At 41.1% G+C, this 19,980-nt stretch overlaps 1 protein-coding gene across 1 annotated transcript in view; it reads left to right on the plus strand.

The window, feature by feature from the left end:
* igsf3 (immunoglobulin superfamily, member 3) overlaps nucleotides 1-18,213 on the plus strand; it is a 114,854-nt gene extending 96,641 nt beyond the window's left edge. Inside the window, exons 7-9 of the mRNA XM_015966339.3 lie at nucleotides 10,280-10,690; nucleotides 14,383-14,829; nucleotides 15,674-18,213. Of these exons, the coding sequence (XP_015821825.1) occupies nucleotides 10,280-10,690; nucleotides 14,383-14,829; nucleotides 15,674-15,924 (1,109 nt within the window). The 3' untranslated portion in view covers nucleotides 15,925-18,213. The remainder of the gene's footprint in view (nucleotides 1-10,279; nucleotides 10,691-14,382; nucleotides 14,830-15,673) is intronic.
* The last annotated feature ends 1,767 nt before the right edge of the window (nucleotides 18,214-19,980 follow it).

A 19,980-nucleotide genomic window follows, 5' to 3' on the forward strand; every position in this document is an offset into this window, starting at 1 on the left:
TAACCCAATTCTCCAATTATTACTGTGATATAATATAATCAGTACATCTTTTATTTTGTTTTTGCTAAGCACTCCCCCTGCCCGGCAGAGCTCTGTGCAATAGGAAACTGAGCACCGACCGGAACTAACCAATAGCGTTAGACTACCACTTAGACGCTTCACATTTAAGGAATACCTCGGCTAATGCAGAGTTGATGAACTTTTCACGGACAAGAAAGTCTCTAAAATATAAATATATGAAAACATAACATGACATGAGAATAATACTCGTAAAACAACGTGTTTTAGCTCTGTTTGTCGGCTACAGAAGCACATTTAGAAACAGAAACTTGAAGTCGCCATCTTAAAAAAACAGAGGAACAGCGGTTTTGTGTGATACGCTTGTCAGCCACTAGATGGTGCCATTGAATAAGAGAAATACTCCGGAAAGAAGCTTTAAGACGCACCATGGTGACAAATCAGAATAATCTTGGCACTATGGAGTGTCTTATGGTGCAACAGAGGGTGGTGCCATGATCACATGTGGAATGTCCACCGAACTCCAGGCCGGCAGCTATATTGAAAATAAAGGTAAACATGAGCCATTGGTTTTGCATTTGTTAACAGTATTAGGTGAGATGTCAAACTGCAGTGGTGCAGATATCTGGGAGCAGCTGGCAATTAGACCTGAAGCACAGATCACCAGATTGTGAAGGACAGCCACCTTTTGGAGCGGCTCACAAAAGAACTGAAGGGGCGTGGCTTCAATCATGAAAAAGAACAGGCTGCATCCAAGCTGGAAGGATGTCCATGACTGGATGTCTAAAGGGCGTAGACCGCCCTCCTTTATACCACCACCATGTCATTTTTTTGTGAAAAACACATGATCACACCACATTACTGCCACAGGCTACCCACTTATGAACAACCAAAGGCTCCCTGATGCCGCCTGCAGTTTGTGGCAGATAGGCTCAAGTGGTGCTCGCTGCAGAACCACAAAGGCGGAGCTGCACCAGAAGGTGGAGCTGCACCAGAGTCAGCCCCGCCCATTCTATCAGAGTCAGTCCAATTCCTTCCAGTTGTCAGACTATAGCATTCTGGAACCAAAGAGGGTGTTATAGCTAAAAAATGCAAGATTGAGGATGGAGTTGAGAAGTGAATTGAACAGTTTTTGTAAAGGTTCCATATAATTAAAAATCTAACTTTTGGAACTTTTAATCATGTTATATTGTCATTTCCTCATAAGAAACACGCCAAAGCCATTTTTGGCCTCATTCATGCATTTTCTTCCCATCTCAGCTTCAATTTGGTCTCCTCCCCCGAAGCGGGTCTGGTCTTGGTTCTCAAATCTGGATATTCTGTGAATTTTCTGACAAAATATTTCTGAAATGACTTCTACTGAGACACCGCCAGAAAAATCGTACATCCCATCTACAAAGACACACCGAATAGCATAATCAAATGTAACGCCACCTAAGTTTTTATCAAATGTGGTGGTGTAGTGGTGATGGTGTCAGGTTGACATGCAGTTTTGTGCAGGTTTGCATCCCAGCAGTGGAAATATTCTATAATCTCTTTTCCTCATTTTTAGCTACACTTGCCAGTACTATGTTTACAACAATTTATTGGTATGCCATTTAACATATAATGACTAATGTGTTTTTTTATTTATTCATTCGTTTATTTAGCCAGTGTGAGTCCATCTGTGAGCAGAGTTTCAACTAAAATGCTGTTTAGGAACGACCAAATTCAAAGAACTTGAAGAGACATAAATATTTTTCTAAAAATTAACATTACAACTAAAATATGAACAAATTAAATGTTTCAGCTGGCTAAATAGATTGTTGCCGACCCCACCGAGAATCGAACCAGCATCAGCTGAGGGGAAAGCAAAACTTAGGGTTAGACGATCTTGCCACTGGACTACCAGAAACCACATGGTGGTGGCACATGCTGTTGTCCAGAAGTTTTGTTAGAGCGGCTGTGGGCAGATATTTGCTAAGAGAAACCTTTTTATTTCGGGATATTTTCAGACTTTGTCATGTAGCAAGTTATATTTATCTTGTTTAATTGGAGCACAGAACATAGCATTAACGACTGTAAACTAGTAACAGCCGTAATTCATGTGGGTCAGGTCAGTTTGCGATAAAGTTGAAAACAAAAACGGAAGTCAGTGGGCTAGGCTGAGTTTGTGTGAATGGGCGGGGCTGACTCTGGTGCAGCTCCACCTTATGGTGCAGCTCCGCCTTTGTGGTTCTGCAGCGAGCACCCTCTCGATAGGCTTCATTGCTCATGAAAGAGTTTTCTGATGATGCTCCTTTTGTGTGAGGAGAGACTAACCACCACTTTTTTATGATGTGTGAACAACTCAGCCTCTATCCGGTCATCGCAATGTAACAGAATAGTTGCGATGTCGGTTTTTGGCCAAAGAATGCTGATTGACCAGAATAAAACCAGCATGGCTATCACAGCTCATCCACAGGTTTTAGTTGGCTTTAGATGTTCAGATTTAGCCCAACCATAATGACATTTTTGTCAAGCTGCAGTGAAAAGATGTAGGGTGGTAATATCCTTTCTGACACAATGGGATCATAGTTACATCACTGTCATTAGCATGGAAATTACCCTCCAAACTCTGTGAAAGAGCCACTTCTCATTCAGGGGAACCCCGTTTCTCATTATTTCTGACATGCAGCAGGTTATTATCTAAACTTTCTGTGACAAAAGTCCAGTAAGACCATGGTGTGCAGCATCTTGTGGGTGGCGTGGTTGATAAGAAGCAGCTGGCCAACGTGTGCTGTCCTGCAGAGGGGATCGGGGTGCGTCTAAAGCCTACAGCCCTGTCGCGCTTCACGTCGTGGCTGTGGATAAGCGAAGGATGTGCTAATGCTAAACGCAGAGCAGGCAGCCATTAAGACGATAAGTCCTTCAGGATGCAGCTGGAGAGAGATCCCCCCAGGAGCATGTTCTCACTTTTACATTTCACTAATATTTTTCAGATGGCACACTCACACTAGTTTTTTCTCTTGTGAATATCTGTTCTGTTTGAGAATATAACTGTAATTTTTGCCCTGTCTCCTTAAATACAGTTTTTTAAAGTTTCATGTCTCCCTCTCCTGCCTGCCTCTTCCTCCTTGTCGCGTTCCTTCTTTCTTATTAGCAGTAAAGTAGATTTGCTGCCCAGTGGATGAATAATCCGCTCCACGGTTTGTGCAGAGACCACACCTGCGCGTCTGTTCATTTAGGGCTCATCAGTAATCACGGCTTGCTGAATATTTATGCACACTGATTAGGTGGGAGTGACACGGATCGTGGTAGCGGACAGGAAGAGGTGACGGAGATGAGGAGCTTGAGTGAGACCCGTAGCTTGTCCCGGAATAAAAGACTTCACCTGAAGCAACGGCACTAAACAGAATTTTTAAATAAATCGAATCCTCTCTCAGGAAAAACACTGAAGGATTTAACATCCAGCCGTTTTCTCCTCTGAACAACTGGCCAGGAAGCTTTCCCGCTCCTTTGAAGTGAACCTTAGATTCTGTTACAGGCTTGTGCGTGCATGCGTGTGTGTGTGTGTGTGCGTGTGTGTGTGTGTGTGTGCGTGCGTGTGTGTGTGTGTGTGTGTGTGTGCGTACGTGCGTGCATGTGTGTGTGTGTGTGTGTGTATGCGTGCGTGCGTGCATGCGTGTGTGTGTGTGTGCGCATTTTTAGTTGTGCACTTTTCTTCCCCACCGGACACCGCCCTGTTTTCATCTGCTGCAGTTTGTAAACAAAAATTAGAGGTTACAGTTTTTATTCTTTTTTGGGGGCATCCCAACTGGATTGTTTTTTCGTAGCTTTGGTTGGAGCTCTTTGATAAATAAAAGGTTAGGACACTCGAAGCACATCCAACATCAAGGTCACTGTTCTGTTTGAGTTTTACAGAAAGCATTTCTGTAGCTCATGACTCGCATCCATCTTAAAATCTGACCTTTGAATTTTGGAAAAGTGATCCAAACAGCAATTCGTTCATTTTAGATTTTCCTCGGCGGGGGGATTTCTAAACCCTGCTGTTTCTGTAGCTATTACACCAGACAGATCAGCCAAGAAAAAAAGGGGTGAGAATTGGGTTCAATGAGCCAATTAGTGACTGTGTGGGTTTGCTGAAAACACTGCTGAAGGAGTTGTAGGATTAGACACACTTTGCCTCTTCTTACTCACCCAAAGAAACATGTTTCAAGCTCTTTGAGAAGCAAGAATTTGCTTAAAGATTGAAAGCTCTTTGATTGTGTCGGTAAACAAATAAAAGAGTCCTAACATGGTTTAATCTGCACGCTTCCTTGCTGGAAGAAAAGACCTGTGACATCCTCAAACTTACTTCACTGGTGTTGATCGTGGAGGTATGGTTGCCGTGGAAACAGCAGGCGAACGGTATGAGAGGCTGTCAACATTTATGCTCAAGGATAACAAACAAACAAGAACTTCTATATGAGTCAAGAGTTATGAAAGCTGGTTATGAAAGCTGGTTTCGTGTAAAATGTCATTCACTTAGTTTCATTCACTGTTTGCTGAACAGTGAGGCACGGTGCCTATCTTCAGCAGTCTCCAGGCAAAGCAGGGCACACCCAGGACAAGTTGCAAGTCCATCTCAGGGCAGCACAGAGACGCACAAGACAACCAAACATGCACACACTCACACCTAAGGATAATTTAAAAAGACCCACCGACCTGATGGTCATATTTTTGGACTGTGGGAGGAACCCGAAGAGAACCCACGCATGCACAGGAAGAACATGCAAACTCCATGCAGAAAGAGCACGTCCGGGCTGCGAACCCGGGACCTCCTTTTTGCAGGGCAATCGTGCTAACCATTGTACCACTGTGCAGCTTGACTACATTCTCAAAACATGCAATTGTAAGTTATGCAACTAATGTGGAAAACTTGCTTTACATGAATTTTTTGCAAGGACAAAAGGTGAAATTAAAAAAATTAGAATATGGTTCAAAAGTCCATTTATTTCAGTAATTAAACTAGACCGAAACTATTGAAAGACTGAAACATATTTTCCGATGTTTGGATTTTGAATGTGAGGATTTCAAAAGCTGTAAGCATTATCACCACAATACTAACCAATAGAGGCTTGAAATTCCTGGCTTTGCATGTACCTACTCTACCTCAGATATTCCTTTCATCTTTTAAGTTGAACTAATTAAAAAAATAATTTTTTGCACCATACTCAATTTTTTTTATGTTTCAAAATATTTATATAATGGCAAACTCTAACAAGTTTATTGCAGTTTTATGAAGACAACAATCATCTTTGGACTAGCTCAAATAAGTTAAATCCGTTTCTCACTAAGCATTTTCTTGAAATGTTTGCAAAGGTTCTCAATTAGCTTGTGTGTTCCCCAGGGCCTTGTGCTCGTGTTTCTGGTATTTTAAACAGAGTTTTAAAAATTGCATGACAGGTTTTCTCCAAAAGTAATCCCAGTGTGGTTATTTGAATGGTTCTCGTTTTGGTCTAATTAAGTCAGAAAATGCATGAAATGTGAGACAACTTTAGGAGGAGTTTGAAAACTGCTAAACTAAGTTGTTAAAGAAGACAAAAACGATAATCTATCTTTCCAAGCTCGACAGAATTGCAAATTTTAAATGAAGATGAATCGCTAAGAAATCAAGACAAAGTTTAAATTATGTGTGAATAAATTGCAGCAGGAAATTTGCACAGATGTTAAAACATATACACAAGTTAGACATATCGCAGAATTTTAATTTCTTCCTATTTGTGTCTCCATCTGGTCATCAGCAGTCACAGCCCAGTGAGAAACTAGTGTTAGCTTGTCAGTCCAGTCAGAAATGACATATTTTTCTCCTAACTGAGATCATTCAGACGTACCTCATGCAGATTAAATATCAATTAATCCTAACCCAGAAAACCCCACTTCAAAGGACCTGAACCATCCATTTGATCTCACTGATCAGGAGTTGTACAAAAATGATAAAACATCCGTTGACCCAGAGCTTCCCGCATCAGTACCACGTGCACGATCACAATGCTTCCAACCCCACATCTTTTTGAAACCTCTGTTCTTTTTGCTTGGGTCAGCAGATAGATTGATGTAACAAGTAGTATCTGACAGAGGAAATGTCATCCTCTGTGGGAACGGATGCATGTCAAAGGATGTGACAGGCTGGTGTGTGAAGATGCTTTCGCAGCAGAAGCATTCAGCAGGGAGAGAAGGCATTTCTTCTCTTTTTTTGTGTTTCAGCCATAGTTTTTATTTTATTTTCTCTATTAGTCTGGGCTTGAGTGAGTTCTTAACAATGATCACTTTTAATATTTCATGATGCGACCTAATGGGGCTTAAGTAATTAGCCTATTTTAGTTTCAAAAAGGCATTTCTGGAAATACCGAGGCTCTGCAACAAGCTTTCAGCCCCTAGATTTGTTTACCTTTTTTCTCCTGGCTGCTGATTTAAACTTCAAATGGCAACGACTGAGCGTTACTTAGTCCTGTGCCAAACCCAGTCTGCATGGTTCCACTTCAGGAGCTTCAGAGGTAATTCTCCAGAAAAGAAAAAATAAATAAGGTTGCCAAGACTCCACAGGGATCTTCAGTGTTTCCAGAAATGAGACGTAGTCAGCTTCCTACGGAGTCTTGTGGGTAGTGATGACGCTATGATGCTAACTCAATAATAAAAAATAACTCTTGCACAATGAGGTGGTCTGGCAAAGTCTTGCAGCCATGTGTGTGGTGAGTATTTCCCACGGCATGTGTGTAGAACGTATATTTTAATGCAGAATGTGGAGAAAGACGAGCAGCAGTCATGGAACATGCCCACCAATCTGTGGCTAAAGATGAGCTTTTTTCTGGGCAGATGGCTCTGACCCCAGGCGGTCAGTCATTCTGTCAGAGCAAAGCCTTGCATGCGCTACAGGAGGTGGGTGCTAAGGGGTTGATTAACACAGCATAAAGAAGAAAAAACATGTTTTCTTTTTCATACTTCATTCTGTCAAACACAATTTTTATATTCTACAACAGCAGTTAGTTTTAATCCTGTTCAAATTTGACATTTTGTTGACAGTTTTTTTTTAACTACAGATACCGACTCTAAAGAGCAAGTTCACTGAGAAACTGTTTTTTAACTTGATCTTTTTGAAATGTGAGCGGCCACTCACTTGCGGAGTTGAACATGCTGGCTGAACGTGAATAGATGGTCAATGCTTGGGTCAGAAAAGGCCACAGAGATCTACATCACACTTATATTGTCATTCACCCTTCTTGGTTCGCGACCTCGGACAGCTGCTGTTGATTTAGCATCCAGGAGGGATCAGAGCTTGTAGAAGCTAACTGTTAGCATTAGCTACTCCACAACATGCCAGAACTCCTTCAAGCTTGTCTTATTTGTAGAGATAAAACGTTAACGTTGCAAGGCAGTGGAGGAGAGTAGGAAGAGTTGCATTGCTGTTAGCCAATCAGAGGTGAGATGCCAGAATATCATGACTAATAAGGAGTAAGACGTAAAATCCTGTTGTTTTCTGCTCCCCTTTTGCTCTGGCTGATTTTTGCTTCCTGAAACAGGAGCTCCAGTGCTTTTTATGTTCCCACAGAGAACAACTCACAAGACATTAATTCATTCTAAAAACCACTGCAGATTTATTGAATAGAATATGTGAATGAGAGCTTGAAAGCCTTTTTATTGAAGAATAATCCTGTCTCCCCTACCATTCTCTAATTTGACATATCAACAAAGCATAAACAAAAACAACATGACAGGAAAGGCTTGACGAGTATGTGAGATTTGGAGCTACAGTTTGGCGCCAGTCATTACTACTTAGCAGTTTCTGTTATTCCGTACAGCAGATGCATCACAGTTTGTGCCAGAACAGGGCTGGGTAGTCAGGATTATTCATGATCGCTGTTGAATTAATACTTAATTTTGAGAAGGGTCAAATATACGCCCACTTTTTAAAGACAATCTATTTACATTTTCACTTACACAAAAATGTATTACAAGCGTGTGAAAATCATCTGTATTCTTTAGGTGGTTCTGGAGGTTTTCGTCCGGACTTTAACGTTCCTCTCTCGGCAAACAGGGAAGAGCTGGGAAGATGTCACATTCAGAGGCTGAATGAATGAAGCTGAGATCAAGCAGCAGAATTCTGTTTTCTTAGATTCCAGCAATGAGTCTATCTATCTATCTATCTATCTATCTATCTATCTATCTATCTATCTATCTATCTATCTATCTATCTATCTATCTATCTATCTATCTATCATCTATCTATCTATCTATCTATCTATCTATCTATCTATCTATCTATCTATCTATCTATCTATCTATCTATCTATCTATCTATCTATCTATCTATCTATCTATCTATCTATCTATCTGTCTATCTATCTATCTATCTATCTATCTATCTATCTATCTATCTATCTATCTATCCATCCACTCTCTCTATCTCTCTCTATCTATCTATTTCTCTCTATCTATTTCTCTCTATCTCTCTCTATCTCTATCTATCTCTATCTATCTCTATCTCTATCTATCTCTCTATCTCCCTCTATCTATCTCTCTATCTCTATCTCTCTCTCTCTCTATCTCTCTATCTCATATAAATTTGGGGGGTATCTATGTGCCAACACACTGATATAATCAAATTTGGTTGGAGTTGGACGGAGTTTTGCATCATTTTATTCTATGATTTCAGGGGTTTACCTATAAAATGGAAAACAGAATAACAATTTATTCACCTCAACAATACATTTACCTTCAGCAGCTCCACAACTGTGAAAAAGAAAGCAAATATATTAGATAAAAACAAATGCCATAAATAAAAGCCAAAATAATAAGCACAACAGAAAAGTGTTAATATGTGCAAGTATTGCATTTGTACCCCAAATGTTCTGCTTTATTGAACAAATGCATACTTTGCACGTTGTTGCACTTTTCAGTTTTGATTTGGAGGGGTGTGAATCTTACAACTCAGTCTGATTCTTAGGGTGTAGATTTGATTCAGAATCAATTCTTGATTCAAATTGATTCACGATACTCCTAGTGGTGTGATGTAGTGAGACGTGAATGTGACGAAGAAGCGGGTTGCTCTGGGAGTCCACGCGTCGCTAGCTAGAATGATACGGTACGGAAGCCGCTGACTGACAAACAGTACGAGCAGCGAATAAGCTAGAGAACGTTTGGATAAGCCTTCTCAACGCAAAGAAACTTGGAAATTTTGGATAGAGGTGAATTAATTCTTTCCGGCACTTCTATTGATTTGACTCTTTTCAATCATTTTAAATGCAGAAAACCAAAATGGGTCAAAAACACTCAGAATTGTTAAATAAAGTTTTTAATGTCACTTTTTTCACACTTTGTGACGTCTCAGAGGGAAATGTGCAGTGAAGATAACTTAAGATTTAAAATATAAAGAAAAACATGTTAGTATTTTACTAAACAGCCTAAAAAATTTTGTTATAATGTTGATTGACTTTGTTTGTTTGAAACTTTGTTTTATTGTAAAAATAATTTCTAATTCATGTCACAATATCCTCTGGTATTACAAATTTTCTCTAGAGGATTTTGCTTGAGAATTTTAATGTGTGAGTATTGTTTTATGTATGTGTAAGTCTTTGTTTTCCTACAAACTGTGTTAAGTATATAAAGTATGAGGGCATTTCCCTGTGTTGTAAACTAATCCCCCTCCCCCTCCTAAGCATTTGACAGTGGGGCTCTGGTGGCGGTCACACCTGATGTACGTGCAGCTAATCCTATCCTGCAGCCGGTGTCGCTGTAACCAATCCTGTCACAGCACTCTGGAAAGCTGCTGCTTCCTCCTGGCACCTCAGTCACACACCTCTGTCGTTTCCTTGCACTCCTATCTGCTCCCTCGCTTTGCTGCTTGGCTTTTTAAATGCATTACTTCTTCATTTTCTCTCTGGCAGACTGGCAGGACCCCCTGCCCTGTTTTTGTCTCATATCCCACCTAATAATATCCTTCCTCACCATCCACCCCTCTCACGTTGCCTGTTCTGCATCCTATGTTTCATTTGATACCAACAAACCCTTCGATCCCTTTGACTTTGATTTGTTTTCAGTCTTCTTTCTCTCTGCTTCCTTTCTTTCTTGCTCTTTGTCAACTTCTACACAAACCCACGCTTCGCTAGTCGCTTTTTGCCCCGCTGCCACCAGAAATAAACCCAACTACAGGTCGTTTGTCACGAAACAAAAACTGCAATATGTACCTGTCACCAGGGCTCACATTCTCCTATTCAAAAAAAAGTTGACTGTCTTTTCTTCTTCTTTCCCTTTTTGCTTGAAGAGAGCAGACTCAAAGTGCAAAAGAACAACCAGTCTTTGGTGTACCTGGAGGACAGCCGGGTCAGGATTAATTGCTCCATCACCACCCAGACCAGCCAAGACTCCCAGCATGCTGTGCTTTGGTACGTGAGGCGTGCAGCGGGGTCAGAAGCTGACGAGCTCCTGCTGAGAATCGAACGCTCCGGAGCCTTTGAGTACGGCGCCTACGCAGACGAGGAACGACTCCGACGGCGAGTTCAGTCCGAACGACTGTCGCCTCGCCTCTACGTGCTGACCCTGAACAGGGCAGAGAGCAGCGATTCGGGGACGTATTACTGCCTGGTGGAGGAGTGGCTGAGCGACCCGGACGGAGCCTGGTATCGACTCTCTCGGGAGTCTTCAGGGTACACCCAGGTTCTGGTCAGACAGCCAGGTAAGCCACGAGGTCAGAAGTGTCACGGTGTTTAACAAGCATCTCTTCCCACAGCTGCTGCCACAAGTCTCTCGTGTTGTCTTGTTTGAGATCAGCAGAACATTGTTGACCTCTCCTCCTGCAACATGGTCTGCTCGTTGCCTTAAGCGAGTCTCACTCTGACCCCAACCTGCCTCAGGCAAAGTTCAGGTGGAATGAAATCACACTTAAAAGTAATGATCTACCCATTTCAACTCACACCCTGACATCCCCCCTCATCAGAGTTATTTTAAGCTCTCTGCAGCGCGTATCTCTTAATCTCCCTGACACAATTTCCTTTTCTTTCAGCACAGCCTTTCATGGGTTCTCTGTAAAGTTCTGGTCTCATTTTCTTTTGGTCCAATGCTAAAAATATCTAGAGCATCTTTAGAAATAATGACAAACCAGTTAGAGATAGACAAATGAATCATATTTGTAGTAATAAAACATAATATATGCTGACCTGGACTTGTTGGCACAATTTGGTGAAACTGAATTAAAAATTGTTAGCTTGACATGATTTAACCAGTTAATGAGAGAGACAAGATTAGGAAAATGATGGCGTCAAAAACAATCATTTCCAACTTTTAAGAAATTCACTAGTTAAATTCGGATTGTAACATTATCAACAATCTCTATGATTATTAAAAATGTTTTCATTTTGCTAAAAATTGTAAGAGGTGTGATGAAATATATATATATATATATATATATATATATATATATATATATATATATATATATATATATATATATTAAGGCCAGGAATCAATTAAAATAAATTAACTAATTAATCAACAATCTGAAAAAAAATTAATAGCAATTAATTAGATTTTTTTTCTCCAGAAAAAGCAAGCAATAAACATGCAAAAATGTACAAGAGAGGTTCATTTTATTTAGAAAGTGCATTACTTGTTGAAGTGTGTAAAATCACTGAATACTGTCTTTAAAAGAGAAAACCTAAAATCAAATCCAGTTTCTGTTCAAAAACATTGTTTGAAAAAGTCTATTGTGTAAACAATGAACAGAAAATAAATCTAGCACAATTAGCTTGCTATTGAATGTAAATGTCATTTTCCACAGCATCAGTTGAACTAGGATTGCCAACTCCCCCCCCCCCCCCCCCCCCCCCCCCCAAAAAAAATAAGGGACACTTCGCAGGCATGGCCCCCAAATGCTTTGATACAGCCCTGGGTGGGACGGAGTTTTGGAAGTAATCAGAATTGTATGGAATATATGAATATTATGAGCTTCCATCCATCCATCCATTTTCTGAACCCGCTTTGTCCATGTAGGGTCGCGGGGGAGGCTGGTGCCTTTCTCCAGCAGTCAACGGGCAATCAGGCGGGGTACATCCTGAACAGAGAGCCAGTCCATCGCAGGGCAGCACAGAGACACACAGGACAAACAACCACACACACACACACACACACACACACACACACACACGCACATGCACACACACACACACCTAAGGACAATTTTAGACAGACCAATTAACCTAACAGTCATGTTTTTGGACTGTGGGAGGAAGCCGGAGTACCCGGAGAGAACCCACGCATGCACCGGGAGAACATGCAAACTCCATGCAGAAAGATGCCAGGCCGGGAAGCGAACCCAGGGCCTTCTCACTGCAGGGCAACAGCTCTAACCACTGCTCCACGGTGCAGCCATACTATTTACTTTATAATGTTAAAACATGTGGTGGGATAAATCTACCTACATTTTCCTTTCCAAGCTCTTTGTTTTGTTTGCTTAGTATTTGACCATTATCCTGTCCTGTCTGTCTCTGGTCCTACGTCTGCCATAGGGAGATGCGGGATCTAGTTCTCCAGAAAAAAAACGCTGCCTGGCCACGGCTGTGGAGCACGAGTGATGAGCGCAGCAGCGATGCGCGTCAGCCACAAATAAAAGACAGAAATTACCAAAGCAGTTAGGAAGGATCGTGTGTTAAATATATTTTTGTGGCGCCGCTTTGAGAATGTTACTGTGGCTGTGCGCAAGACGCAGATGCCGTTGGAGTGCATGAGAGCTCTGCCGCTCTTCATCTTCTGCGCTCAAAAGAATCCTCGATGCTGAGAGTCCATAATATGGGTAGAAACTAGATCTTTTTTTCGGGCTCAGTAAATGATGGTTTAGCAATATTGTCCAGGCGGAAATGTGGAGAAATTTAGGACAATGGTGGCTCCAGGTTGGAGAGATGGTCAGATTAATTACGTCATTTACTTTTAACACATTAAAATAACAAAATTAACACTAATAATTAATGTGCTAATTTTCCCGGCCCCAATTTATATACGGGTGTGCAATCAAAATTTTTCTAAGTGCGTTAAAGTGTAGGCTAAGATCAGCTTCTGGACAAAGACTCTTGGCCGTCTTGATGTGCAAAGTTGGTTTGGTGGGCATTGCCACTGATTAAGATTCGATTGCAAACCTGTGACCTTTGCTACTCTCTCTCTGCTTTTTTCACCCACTTTCATGTCTTGCAACACTAATCAGGGAACAAATCTTTAAACAAATACCCACTGAAAACAAATCTTTAGAAACAAATGATGGTTCAGACCGAACCACAAAGACACCTCTAAAGCTTTAACATATGTCAAAGCGGCATTGTTGCCACATCGTCAGTTATCTGGCTGTTATTAGCATAACCCTACTGTATTCAGTAGATGCGATACTCAAAAAGTGCTCACAAATTCTGAACGGAGTTGCACAATAAAGCATCCTGCCTTCAAAAGCACATTATTAATAGCCCGCCCACAGCGGTGACTTTTTCTCCCCACGTCTCTGAACGCCGTGTTCTTCTGCCAGGCGTCCTATTTACAATTCAAAATGAGGAGCCATTGATACGGCATCTGCCAGACTAGAATGTGGAGATCAAACCAGCTGCTCATTAACCTGCAAAATAAAAAGCTTTTTTAGAACTATTGTTTTTTTTTTTTTTTCATGTTAAAACTGCTCTATAATGTAGCTGCAACTCTCCTGCAAATGAAGAGATTTGGGAGTTTATGTACCTTTATCTTAAATTCTCAGAATTATCTTATGTTATTTGCTCTAGCTGAGATTTAATGGCTCTTTTGAAGAATTAGTATCAGTATCAGTTATGATACTGAGCTGTGGGGGGGATGCTTTAATGTAGTTTTTACTCTTTGTTTGTGTTGATATGCATGAAGATGGGTTAAAAACACTGACAGAGTCTTTAGAAGAACGATGGGACCTTTCATGCCAGATTTAGCCTTTTTAATCTTTGTATCAGCTTGTTGATCTTGTTTGTCCTTTAGACACTTCTAGTGTGCTAGGTGACCATTACAAGCCAAGTTTTTATTGCCATGTTTTTTTAAGTGCTGCGGAAGTGGGTCATAGAACCAGCCCTGAGGGGCTGTTGCACACCCAGACAGGCAAACTGGCCTTGAGGTAGGATCTAACCCAGCTGGGAAGCTGAACGCCTGCTGATAGCCACAGGCAGCGCAGTGGGATTGATTTAATTTTGTCCTTTGTTTGTTCATTTAATGTCCCATATACATAACTGGCTGTTTTGTGAAGTTAAATCACTCAAATCAGTTCAGATTTGCAAGCAATATTTTTTTTTCTGATCTCATCAAATGATTATTGTGACTCTATGAAACTCAACTCACAATTTTCCTACTATAACCTTTATTTTTGGGTTTTTGCAGAAGTTCGTCTGCATGTAGAAGAACATGAGTCAAACATCACAGTGGAGGAGTCCAGTTCAATACGTTTGGGCTGCAGCATCCCTTCACAATCATCTCCAGACTCCCGTTTCTCCGTGTTTTGGTACGTGGAGCGTTCTGTTGACGACGACGTCGAGGACCAGCCGGGTGAGGGAGACGGTGAGCGGGAGTGTGTGTTCTCCATCGGCCATGATGCCATTTTTGGAAATGGGAACTGCAGTCCTCGAGAAGAAGCAGAACTAAACTCCCGCTTGCAGTTTGAAAGGACAACTTCGGACCAGTACGGTCTGACCATTCGGGAAGCACGGCCAACGGACGCGGGTCGCTACTACTGTCATGTGGAGGAGTGGCTCCTCAACCCTCGCAACTCATGGTATCGGCTGGCCACTAATAACTCTGGATTCACCATCGTCAATATACTCCCACAAGGTGAGTTCTGAATAAAACACTGAACCTGGAATCTAAAGTTCAAACAAGATGGTGCTAAACACCAGTCACTGATTTCTATGTCCAAACGTCTTTTGTTGTCCAAGACTTCAAATGGTGTGTTTCTTTTTGGGACGTAGTTTGTCCTAATGTCAAAGTGGTAACAGCCCGCTGTTTCTCCTTCTCTGATATTGTTGAGTGGAGAATCTCTCACACCATTTGTGTTCTGTTGCTACATACATGTGTGTGTAATGAACATGTAATTGTGACACGTGTGACACTTTTACACTCTTAACAAATCCCGGGTCTTAAGAAAGATGGCCTACTGTTTAAAACCAAACTATTCCTGTAGATTAATGCAGTGGTTTCCAAAGTTAGGGCCAGGACCCCAGTGGGGGGCTTAAGTTTAACTGTCAGATAAATAGTTTAAACTGTTCCAGAGATTGATCAGTAGCCATAAATGTATAAAAATATTACCTGCCTCTTTGTTAAACCACCAATTATCTATTTTTGTGCACTTAAAGGCAAGGTTGTGAGTCTTTGCCACAATTTCTAGGTCAAAAGCTGAAAAGGCTGGGCACCATTGGTTTAATTAGGTACTTTTGCCTCAGATTACTTGGATATACCAATTAAAAATGTTGATTATAATTGGGAGGTTTAAGTGATAGAAACACCAAAACCGTTGCTCTGTCTTAAAAAGAAATGGGTGTTGTATAAAAATGTTTAACATGTCAGAGAAGAGAATCTTGACTCAAATATGTCATCATTTCTGTAGATTTTAGCTTCAGAAGAGTCTTTCTTGTGTGTTTGTGAGAAAATGTAACACGTTTTTGTTTTGGTCCAACAGTGTCCACCATCCATTCCGTGGTGTGCTCCAATGAGTCCTTCTTCTATTTCATCTTCTTCTACCCCTTCCCCATCTTCGGCATCCTCCTCATCGCCTTGCTGCTGGTTCGCTTCAAGAGCCGCAACAACAACAAGAGCCAAGAGGGCAAGAATGGCGCCCCCCTCCTGTGGATTAAAGAGCCTCACCTGAGTTACTCTCCCACCTGTCTGGACCCACCCGCACTCAGCTTGCACCCTGGTTCAGTTGACTAAACAGGTTTTACCCCTCACAAACTCACACACACGCACACACACCTCCCCAGCTCTTGCTCACACGCGTCGCGGACTCAGCCAACACAAAGCTAGGGAGTGAGTCTGGACTCAGAACTTACTGTTGTTTAATGCTGTGTCCAATAGAGTTTGAAGAGTTCTGCCCCGGCAGCTATTTGTTTTTATGTTAAAAACTGTGTGTGTGTGTGTGTGTGTGTGTGTGTGTGTGTGTGTGTGTGTGTGTGTGTGTGTGTGTGTGTGTGTGTGTGTGTGTGTGTGTGTGTGTGTGTGTGTGTGTGTGTGTGTGTGTGTGTGTGTGTGTGTGTGTGTGTGTGTGGACAAGAACGGATGTATCATTTCAGCACGATTAAATAATCGTGCAAGTGCAAACTGAAGGGCAAGAGAGTGCCACAAACCTCTCCTACGTTTTTTTCTTTTCGTTTGTTTTCTGTGAAACCTAACCTCATCGTCGCGTTTGGATTCCATCACCCTGAATAGTTGTCTATTTTTCAAAAGAGGAGAACCTGTGCACACGAGGTCGCTGGCCAGTCCGGGAAGAACATTCAAAAAAATTGAACTCTGTAGGCGACTTTGACACTACTATGTGGACGCCAAATAAAAAAGTCTCTGAGCAGCCACAGCCTTGCCTACTATGTTGGTTGCCATAGCAATGCTCTGCTCGGCTCCCACTGACTTTGTGGCTGCTGACTCGGTTGCCAGGCTGCAAAGAGACAAAGACTAGGACACACAAGTCTGTGTCCTGAGTGAGGATGTGTGTTGGCCCACCTGCCTTTACAATGGATTTGCCTTGGCAGACTGGAACAAGCCCTGGTGTGCCACTTAAACACTGCCAGACACTCTGGCCCGAGTGAAAGACTGCCCCCACTCTTCTCCTCTACCGGTCCGAAAAGACGGCAAGAGGTCGGAAATGAAGGAGACTAAATGAGCATCTCTCTCTCCTGCCGAGGATGTATGTGCTTAAACATAAGGGATTTATTTCAGTGCCAAGTCCTCCTTGTCTCTAGTTCTCCTCTGCAGCTAATGTCTGAAGTTTCAAAGAGAGCAGGGGAGCTGATGGTTTCAGAGACAGACTATTAATGTGTCTGCATACCTCCCGCTGTGGATTTACGAGCCTTGTTGGCAGTTTGATGTTAAATAAGTTGAACTGTCCCGGTTAAATTACTGAAGAAATCATGTTTTTGCACATTTTCTCTAGCAGTCTGACTCCATTCTCAGTAGAAGAACACCTAGTGCATATTAGTTTTGCAAAAACTCTTTGGATTTGTTAGAGGCCATAATGAAGATTAATAATATGTAGAGGTGTCATAAAACACCAAATATATTATCTGCATATAATGAGAACAATCTGATGAAGTCAAATGTTTGGTTTGTGGTTTTGTTTTTCTATTTATTATTTTATACATATTTTACTTTTTTTGCATTGCTTTGTATTTTTAGTTCTTATTATTATTATTTTGCTTTGAAATTTTCTAAAAACTGTGCTGCTTGTGTTGCCAGGCAACTGCGCCAAGCACATTATATCACTAGCCTGTGTGTTGACAGTGTGGTAGAAGTAGAAATGCTAGATCTGTCCTGCTCATTGCAGTGTGTAGCATTTCATTCGGGGCTGTCGGGTTTGTTCAGTGTCAAAACACACTGTAAATCTACACATACCAGATTAAATGTGGCTTTTATAAAATGTAGACTAGTTTTGAACGGGCAAGTCACAAAAATGGATCCACTCGATGCTTTTTACTTGTTTATTTGGTGAAATGTGACATAACACCTGAGCAGGACTCTAATCAAAAAGAACTGAATCTCAAATGTTTTTTTTAATAATCTGACTGAACCATGATGGAAGGCAATCAGATGGGCTCAAAAGCTGTTTCTCATCCTCTGCCAGATTGGACAGGAGAACTCTCGGGTGGGGGGACAAAAGCTCGTCTCAGTTGTCTCAACATGTATATTGCATGACAATAATTACAGGAGGAATTTTGATGTTTTGTAAATTTTGAACATTTTTGAGCATTGTGTTTTTGTGACAGGGCTGACAAACCTCTCCTTTTCCCCCTCCTGAACGTCCCGAGCCGAGAGTCAACACAAAGTCCAGTTCCCAGAGTCATCTCCAACATTTAACTGCCACTTCCAGATGCCCTTCGAACTTGTAAAGTAGTTGATTTTAAGAATGGGTGTTGTGGAGACTGTGTTTGATATTATTGCTCATAATTGTCTTTTTAATGCTTTGCTTTTATGCAGCACTTCATTAAACAGATTTATGTCTAAAAGCCTAAAGTATGTCACTAGTTCTGAGTCTGACAAGATTTCAGCTTTCTGCTCATCGGTTTGAAACTAACAAGGTGCTGAAAAGGGTTTCTGCATAAAATATATGGGTGTTTTAGGAAAAAGTACAAAGATTCAAGCTTGTCTGCAGCTCAGATTTGATTTATGCATATAATGTTATAACTTTTTTTAATTATTCTTTAAGGGGGAATACGATTGCTGAAATGGTGACAAAGAGGGGCAGGTGGTGCAGCACATAAGCTGCATTTGAAGAGTAAAGAGCTTTTGTGACTGAAAAGAAAATTCATTCTTTATTATGTCTGCATCTCTTTGAAAACCCAACAGGGGCACACTTTATAATCATTTCAAAAAGGTAGTCTAACAATTTAGTTTTCCAAACAGTTCATAAAATTAGCATAGCTTCTTTTAAATTTTCTATGAAGCTGGTGGTTTTTTATGGGGTCAGCATCATGCTGTTATATAGATTCTATATGTATGATAAAATATTACCATTGGCACTACTAAGATGTCATTTGTTTCCAAATGTAAGTAGGTTTTGTGAGCCATTACTTCTACTTTGATACAATGAAGTCCCGATTCCATCCATTTCAAAATGTAACTCTAGATCCCCAGAAAAACATCAAGGACCATGAAGAAAGCAGCTTTTGGAACATGCCAGCATTGGTGAACTGGCTATGAGGAGCACAGGGACATTTCTCGTTGGCCAACGTGTCCCACTCAAATCTCCATTGAAGGGTGGAAACCGGTGGAAACACACTCTTGGAGCATAGTTGTTGCCATTCAATCTTTGACATCACTAAGTCTTTGCAGTGTCTGATTTCTCATATGTTGTTCAGCCAGAAGAATTCCCATTATGCTAACAAGATGGCTGCATTGTGTAAAAAAATTAGACCAATTAATGGAAGTAGCACACACACACGAGCACACACCACTCGCACGAGTAAAATACAGCTGGAATGAAAAATGGTCCCAGTCCATCCCTCACACTCACCCACCAAACTTTATAACTATTCAGCTCGCAGTTAACGGTTAGCATTTTGGTTTTACTCTACACTCTGCCCTCTCCATCCGGTGGTTTTAATGTTGGAATGGCACCTGTTTGAAGGATAAATCCATCTGACAACCCACACTGTTACAGCACAATTTAATAAGCAGTCTGCGAAACGACGGCCACATTCTGGCTCAGTTTTGAAAGGTCCTGAAAATAAAATTCAACCATTCCTTTGGAAACTCTTTTCAGGAAGACTGAACCGGGTTTCTCTATCTTTTGTAGACAAACATCTTTTGAGATCTAGGAAAAGTACAGAGTGGAGGAGAAAGAGATTAAACTGTGGAGAAGTAACTCCTCGCTTGCTACTCTGCATTAGTGTTTACAGTCCAGGGGAGGAGGGATCCAGATGTAACGGATCAAAGGTCAAGTTTTCATCAAATAAATGACCAGAAAGTAACTTTTAATTTGCAGACACAAACACACCATCTATCTGGCCTCCAAAACAGAAACCTACAAAGAAGACAAAACATCTTCAGCGTCTCATGCAGACGCGAGACTTCTGCATCTTTGCTCTGAATTAAGTTCATCTTCCTGAAAGTTCCTAAGTGACTTTACAATTTATAGGTTGAAATAATCAAATGAACAGGATGTCTTAATATATCAGTATACTCATACACATAAGATTATTATTAATGTTTAACTTTCACTTCACCTAACTGTTTAAACATTCTCATTCACACAAAGAGTTAACCTCTCTGAGTATCTGA

Source organism: Nothobranchius furzeri, chromosome 14 (assembly GCF_043380555.1).
Source record: "Nothobranchius furzeri strain GRZ-AD chromosome 14, NfurGRZ-RIMD1, whole genome shotgun sequence".
NCBI lineage: Eukaryota > Metazoa > Chordata > Actinopteri > Cyprinodontiformes > Nothobranchiidae > Nothobranchius > Nothobranchius furzeri.